Below are 7,895 nucleotides of genomic sequence, written 5' to 3'. Positions count from 1 at the left end.
ATATCGAACTCACAAATTAAAACCCTGTTTTGAAAAAATAAATCCGTTAGTGCACCCAACTGTCATAAAAGTGTTTGCTTAATGAGTACATTTGCACTAATAGAATTTTCTTATGTAGAAACAAGAAAAATGATGAGAAAATAAACTTTTTGAGCACATGAAATATTTTGAAAAGACATTATGGTCATGGGATACTCATAAGCTCGGAGACACTCATAATTTTGTCCTCTCAAGAATTGGCAAATATTACCCAAAAAAAAAAAAAAAAAGAAGAAGAAGAAGAAGAAGAAAGATTATGCCCGTACCTCTGTTCTGCCCTATGTGACACTTTATGTTATTGCCTATATCATCAATAACTTGATGTGCTTGCTCCTGCATCTATCATGATTTTGCCCCTTTCGACAGGTGTGTAGGACTGAACATAGATTTTTTTTGGATCTCATAACTCAAAATTAAGGTAGATTTCGAAGTTTGAATAGGAATTTGAGTTTAATCATCGACCATTATGTTCAAGTTCATTAGAACTTTTTGGATCATGAGTTAAACATTCGTGGTCGAATAAGATTCTATATATGTAATAACTTTTAAACAAGTAATTCAATTATCACAGTCTTTTCATGAGTGATTCAAATTAAGAATTTGACAACATAACACAAAAAATTATCTCGTAAAATCACAAGAGCACTTCTTTATAACACCTTACATTATATGTCTAGGGTTTTGGGTTGGCTCTACAATCTACATACTAAGAATAGGTAGCTGAATTCCATAAGTAGTTGGAAGAATAAAAAAAACGGAGATTTACCGACTTACCCCATATCCATATTTGTGACATTATTTTGCGTGGTCCAACCACAGAACACACAGCAAAAGAAAAGCCTTTGCCTCCACAACACACACCTACCAATTCATCATTCGCATTTCATATCAACCTAGCAACTTCCTTTTTTTTTTCTCTCTCCAGCTGTAGTTGCAAACGGGCAAAGACTATTTTCGTATTGTCACGTGCGTCGCACGTGACCAGACCTGCAAGTACTCTCCATCCATGCCCCACGTATCAGAACTAGGAGCCTACAACAAGTATCCACGTGCAGGGTTTGAAAAGTATGCTCTCTGTGCCACAAGAACAACCCACAGCGACAGTGGCTTTAAGATCGGTTTGCAGTGAAAATTGCGGGGGCCCTACAAATCCCTTCATCACAAAACAATGTGTTGATTTTCAATTTCAACTTCTGAGTTCACTTTCCATGCTACCTTCAAATTCAATATTTTATACTTAGTTTTCCAATTCTCGCATGGGTTTCAATTTAGTCATTTTGTTAATTTTCTTTAATTTTTTCCGTCTATTTGAGGAGTTAAATCGTTAATTTTGACGCAATTATTCTTTAATAATGACTAAATTGAAAAATGTAAGGGAATTGAAAATCCGTAATGACTCAAAAACGAGTTCAAGTATCAAATGAAAATCTGGTATTGCAGTTAAAATCCCTTGTTTTATCCTCACAATAGGAATTCGGAGGGTTATGCCAATCAAATATGTTTTGCTCCTTTACATCTTTTGGCTTTCACAGTAAATCTTCTTTACGGTTAAATTGGGAATCTTAAAGTCGCTATTCTTTCTATCATACAATGGTACTTTCTCAGTAAATCTTTGTTATAGTTAAATTAGAAGTGTTAAAGTCGTTAACTTTTCAATAAATAATGGCGAGGTAATGAGTACGACCAAAGTCTTATATAGCTAGCCAGGAAGTGTGACATGTGCTTCGGTTGCGACCCACAAAAATGGGATGATTTCATTGGGGATTGGGGAGCTGAGGGTAATGTTGCACTGATTGAATGAAACATGAAATGTACCTCCTTTATTCTTCTGACTTCTCTCTTTAAACAAAGAGGTTGCAATATATTTTGATTGTTTGCGTGCCAATTTGGACCACTCACTGACTTGTGATCACTACTCCTCCCTGCGGAGGACTTGAGAGCTCACAAAATACTAATTATTAACCAAAGTTTGGACCACTGACCGTTTTCTTTTTGGCCAATCAACGATTAATTAACAGAAAATGTGTACGTTACCACTATGGCCGGTTTGGGAGTGTTTCTGTAAAAAGTAGTAATAAAATCCTTTTGTTTATATGCGCTTTCATTAAGCACAACAAATTTTATTTTAATAATAAAAAATTGAAATGTTTTTTAAAAAAGCACTTGGAAGTGCTTACTTAAGAAACACCCAATTGTTAGGTTTACCTAAGTTGGAATTATTTTGAAGGTTATGAATATAATGATTGGTTTGCTTTGAAGGTTATTAGTCCTTATGTTTGAGGTTTACCGTATGTATTGGATTATTTTATATTATACTTTATATATTAGTGTAAATGTTTCCTATATGCAAATTTTTTTTTTTGTTTTTTTTGTTGTTGAAAAAGTATGGAATTGCATTCATAATACAGCCAAAAAAATCACTACTCATAAAGGACCAATATAAACTAGCCGCAAATGGCCATTACAATAACAAATCGATCTAACATCAAAATTAAGACAATCTAGTGTGCCTCCACTAACGATCACGCATGATCGAAGAAACTCTATCATAGAGCATTCCAATTAAGATTGTAAATTTTGTCATATGCAAGATGTTTTAGAACTCACAAACAATAATAGCCAGTACAAATAAATTACTACACATCAAATTATATGATTTACAGTTTCAATTACTTTTGGTCCCTATAGTTTAGCACTTTAACAACTTTTGATTTTGTAGTTTTAATTCCGTCAATTTTGACCATGTAGTTTCGTATTTGTAGCAATTCAAGGACAAGTTAGTATTCCTGTCAATTTCTTTGATAGTGTAAGGCAATTTCGTCAACTCAAAATCTTTGAGCATAAAAGTTTGTTTGAAACTCCCCTAATTTCATATTAGGGCTTGAAATTGGTCATTTGGGTTTAGGGTTCTTCAAAAATTAGGATTAGTGGTTGAATTTCGAGTCCTAATATGAAATGAGGAGAATTTTAGACAAGCTATTACGCTCAAGGGATTTGGTTGACGAAATTGCCTCTTGCATTGTTAAAGAAATTGACAAGAATACTAACATGTCCTTGAATTACTATAAATAGGAAATTACAAGGGCAAAATTGATTAAATTAAAACTACAAAATCAAAAGTGGTTAAAATACCAAACTTACAAAACTAAAAGTGACTTTTGTCTTAATTACTTTTTCTTTATATTGTCAGTAAAAGTAATGAACACCAATTGATGAGGGGGTAGCTATAGCCTTTTTACTTTTCTTGTGCTTGATATAGGATAAGGGGACACGAAACTTAAAGTGAGAGGTGCAAGAAAGTGACCTCTCTCCAAACAATTACAAAATGAGCTCATCAGTGATGACGGATGAGATGGGATTTCCTACTTCAGCCACAAGTCATACACACTTTAAAATTATAGGCAACTACACGAGATAGCTCTCACATTATTGGACTGATATTTAAAAAAATTAAAAAAATAACGCTCGTACTTTATTGATTTTAATGGTTTATATGTTAGAAATGCGAGTAAATACATGAACTCTAAATATAGAGACTTGTGATATTTTTTAATTATATTGAAATAGAGTGTGACGGATATGATTGATTGACCTAAAAAAACCGTATACGTCTTGAGGTGAGAGTTCACTTACAACTAGCAAAGTAATGTTTTTTTTAGTTTTCAACACATCCATGATTTGAAATGAATGGAAGGAGATCAATTGCTTGTCTTGATTTAGAACAAAAGCATATCTCAATTTAATTGAAGCTGTTAGCAAAAAAGTAGGATGAATAAAGACACATAGGAAAAGGCCTAACACTAACAACAAATTTCCTGGAAAGTGCAAGGAGGCTTCCACTTCCACATCAGAGAATGAAAAAAAACCCATCACTCACAATCATACATCATATATATGAAGATGATAGAAAAAGATTAATGAAAGCACATAAGAAAACAAGAAAAGGAAACCCCCAGTATTAAATTTCCACATCATGCAACTTTGTAATCTTCAATTGGGACAACGAGTATTACTTTTATTATTATGTCACAATGTCATGTGACTAATTTTGTAAGTCAATGTCACCCCCACTAACAATTCTTCTAGAAAAGGACGACAAGGATCTTTGCATGACTTGCATGCCTGCTACGGTTCTTGCAACTCCATCACGTAATTGTTGCAAAAACACACCCAAACAAAATAAAAATTGACAAAACAAACCCTCAATTTAGTACTATATGCTATACATTAATTCACAAAGTAACATCAACTAGCTCTAGCTGACAGAATTAATGTTGTTCTTATTTTACATTATGCAAGGGTACAATATTGTTCCTTAGAAACTCATCGACCTAATTCGAAAATAAATAATTCGTTAAGTTCCCGATTTGTTAACGCAATTAGTCTAATCAAGATATATTTCGTCAACACGAACAAGATGATTGAAATTCGACTCCATGTACCCTCGCATGACTCGTTGAAAATTCACCTGTACTTGAAAGAGTTTTTTTAGCGCTGTTGAAAGAAGTACTTCCAAAACACAAGCTTTTATGTCCCTGTGTGGAGAGATATTCATATTATGGTGAAATAATTGCTTGCCATGATTAACAATTTCTACCCTCCATGTGATTTCCGTCGAGTAGGCCCCAACGGGGACCTTTGAAATGTGGATGTACGGCTCACAGCGATTCTACGGGGAGAGAGAGGGAGAGAGAGAGAGAGAGAGGGAGGGCAGCATGTGATTGATTGATTTTGATCAAAATTGCTGCTTGATAATGAACTTGGTTTTTAGCACAGCTTCCATTTGGGAGACAGCTTGACGGCTTCACGTCCTCTTTCGATCCTTCATTATATTCCTCCTCAGATTAAAGTTAAAGTTATAAGTACAAAACTGAAACTACTACTAGTAGTGCTGCAGTCAATTTCTTTCTATCTTTCCCTGCATTTTCCCGGAAAATTCCAGCACCAAGACAAACACAAACACATAACTTTCTCTGGAACCAAACACAAACAGCTTCCAATTTAATTTCCAGCAACCTTGTTGCCACTGAGTTAAAATGCATTCATTAATTGCAGAGAAAAATAAATAAAAATGGTAAAGAATCTACTTGCATAGAATATAGAGAATAGCTAGCCAAATTCATGCTCCAATATTGCATGTAATTAATGTGACTAAAATTCGTTCAGACTAAGACTGAAATTTTAGGGAAGACTAGACTAATTAAAAATAGACAACGCCATTGATTAACTCATTCTAATTGGCTTTTACCCACTTGAGAAAAAAAGTGAGCTTGATGACCCTGAAGAAGTTGTGGCAGCAGCTTGATAGGGTCTTTGCCTAAAACAATCCAACGTCATTCGTGGCGGCGACAGGGCCACGGTCACAGAGGACGCCGAATGAGCTGCCGACTCAGGCGGAGACCCTACCAAACAAATCCCAGAAAACCAAATGTTACAAAAGTTCAATTTCCACATACTAAAACAAAATTAAAGAAAGCTTGGTAAAGTCTCAATTTATGAACTAGGTTTAATTAATTACTTGCAACATTATCTGAAGAAGAATTCCGGGCATTTTCCACTAGCTGCTGTACTTGTGAGTTGTGATTCTCTTGATTTGTTTGCTGAGTTTTTCGCCTGCGACGATTGTGATCGGCCAATCTCCTCCGGCAGCTGCGCTTTCCGTTGTCAAACTCGGGAAGAAGATGGAATCTGCAAGAAAAAAAGTTACCACAAAATAAAGTCAAAATGCTGCATTTAATTATAGTTTATTAATTAATACTAATTAATCAACATCAACAAATTCTTTCCATAACAAGTAAAGCAACACGGTCCATAAACGGCAAGCGCAATAACCCAAAGAAGGGTATAATATTTTTCACGGACAGAAATGCCCTCGGGATCGCCCAAATGTACGGACTAGCCAATCATTGGGCCATGCACCAAGCATGATTCGTCTCCCATGGCCATTATCGTCAATCCACAGCAAGACCAGGGTTTTTTTTATCATTTCAGACAAGAAAAACCCTTGCTCACGTGCATTTATCAAACCAAACGGAAAACGGGGCACGTAATAATTTGTATACGGACGCAAATGCCTTTGGGGATCGACCCCCGTGTCCGGCAAACGGGATTGGCCGGGCGGGAGGAGAACAGCAAGCAAGACCCCAGGGGCATTTCGGTCATTACGCGATTGGGGGGAGGGGCATTGGGGGTAATTTTGAACCTGCTGCACTGCTGGCAGAATCGCTGAGTCAACCCGTTGGCGATGACGGTGGAGGCCTTGGAGTGGAACTCGCAGACCTTGTGGCGGCGGTGGTAGTGCTTGGCGTGGGAGAGGTCCGCCGTGCAGCCCTCGGCCTGGCACCGCGGGGCGTGAGTCGACCCGGTGTCGGTGGCCGGTCGGGTACGGCGGTAGAGCCGGTTCATGAAGTCGTCCTCGGAGGAGAAGTAGGTCCGGCCGCCGAGGTTGAGCCCGATCCTCGACGCAAAGTCCACGGGCCGGCACAGGTCCTCTGATTTCGGGACCAGAATGAGCCCGTGGGCCGCGCCGCCGTGGATCGGGTCGAGGGAGAGCAGAGGGTGGTGGTTTGGAGGCGCGTAGGCCGATGCGCTAGCATAGGCGTGGGCGTCGTAGATGGAGTGGAGCTGCTGGGCCTGGGCCGAGTTGAAGTGGTGCGCAAATGCGGCGTGGTGAGATTGCTGTTGAGGAGGAGGAGGAGGAGGGACGAGGTTGTTGAAGGCGGAGGCTTGGGAGGCTTGGGAGGCGTAATGGTCGAAAATGGTGGTGGTGTTGTGGTGGTGTCGGGTGGGGTCGGATCCGGGGTCGTTGTCGGGGGAGAGCATGACGGTGGAGGGGTTTCCCCATTCGTAGTCCAGCATTTTGGTAATGATCTCGTGGGTCTTAGCCGGGGCGCCCTTTCCGACGAGGTCTTTTTAGTGAAAGAAAAGAACCTGCAATGGCCAAAGAGATGATGATGTGTCAGTTAGATGAACATTACGGGTACATACACACACACACACTCTCTCTCTCTTTCTAGCTTGTTGAAAATTGAGTGTATGAAAGTGAGAGTGGCACAGTAACAGAGTCAGTCACTCACTCACTGATTGTGGTGGTGTCTGCAGCTACTTTTCTTCCAATTCTCACACTCTTTCTCTGAAAAGAGGGCTTAGCTCATATATAAGATCACAGTGAGACTGAGACACACTCAAATAGTCACATTGATGGAAACAATGGGGTGGGTTTTCTTTCTTTCCCAGTTTGCTTAGAAGAGAGAGAGAGAGAGAGAGAGAGAGGCTAAAAGGTGAAAAGCAGAGTGAGAAGAGAAGAGGGGGAAGGAGGGAGGGAGGAGGAGGATCAAGTGAGAGAGTAATGAGGTGGCTTCTGCAGAGGGACTTGATTAGTGGATCAGTTTCTCTTTCTCAAAATTACCATTTTGTCCAGCCTCACCCTAATTATTATTGCCACAAGGCAATGAAATTCTGTGTCCAACTAGTTAGGACTGTGGAGGAATTGTGAAGGGAACTCTTTCTCCTCATACGCTGTGGCTTGGCTTGGCTGTTGGTGACCTGTGTGGCCTTGTGGGTAATGGCCAGGCCTCTCTCTCTCTCTCTGTAACACGGTTATGGTAATTAAATGAGGGGCCCACTATCTGTTTTGCCGTGTCGAGTTTTCATCAGTTTGGAGCAGAGAGGATCATCATAGCCTTTTATCACCATTTTCTTTTCTCTATCTACTTCCTTCCTTCGACCTTTTTGGTTCCCTTTCTTTATTTTTTTTAAATTCGTAAATGGTTTGATTTGGTTTTGTTTTGAAGAGGCTTGAAATTTGTTTCTTGATTATTGAAAGCGACCTAACTCAACTTTAATCTTTTGAAAAA

The 7,895-nt window shown here is 38.9% G+C and overlaps 1 protein-coding gene across 2 annotated transcripts; it reads right to left on the bottom strand.

Moving 5' to 3' along the window:
- Window positions 1–5,033: 5,033 nt before the first annotated feature.
- On the bottom strand, window positions 5,034–7,559 carry SPL8 (squamosa promoter binding protein-like 8). 2 transcript variants are annotated; one of them, XM_089052907.1, is made up of 4 exons: window positions 7,116–7,559; window positions 6,242–6,969; window positions 5,558–5,727; window positions 5,034–5,441 (listed from the first exon to the last, which is right to left on the bottom strand). In XM_089052907.1, the coding sequence occupies exons 2-4, from the start codon at window positions 6,895–6,897 to the stop codon at window positions 5,284–5,286; spliced, it is 984 nt and encodes a 327-aa protein (XP_088909033.1). In that variant the 5' UTR covers window positions 6,898–6,969; window positions 7,116–7,559; the 3' UTR covers window positions 5,034–5,283. The 2 variants fall into 2 exon arrangements, with proteins under 2 accessions (XP_088909033.1, XP_088909034.1); XM_089052908.1 differs by having other exon boundaries at window positions 7,120–7,385.
- Between the last annotated feature and the right edge of the window lie 336 nt (window positions 7,560–7,895).

This window comes from Prunus mume, linkage group LG5 (genome assembly GCF_029339155.1).
Source record: "Prunus mume cultivar Tortuosa linkage group LG5, ASM2933915v1, whole genome shotgun sequence".
NCBI lineage: Eukaryota > Viridiplantae > Streptophyta > Magnoliopsida > Rosales > Rosaceae > Prunus > Prunus mume.
Note: the sequence above shows the minus strand (reverse complement) of the source record. Positions and strands in the feature narration are given on the sequence as shown.

Bases quoted from the DNA above. Each gene is read 5' to 3' on its own strand.
- SPL8 (XM_089052907.1), bottom strand. From the start codon at position 6,897: ATGCTGGACTACGAATGGGGAAACCCCTCCACCGTCATGCTCTCCCCC. The intron at 5,728-6,241 runs GTTCAAAATTAC...TTTTTCTTGCAG, and splicing joins TTCTGCCAGCAGTGCAGCAG to ATTCCATCTTCTTCCCGAGT. The intron at 5,442-5,557 runs GTAATTAATTAA...TTTGTTTGGTAG, and splicing joins TTCTTCAGATAATGTTGCAA to GGTCTCCGCCTGAGTCGGCA.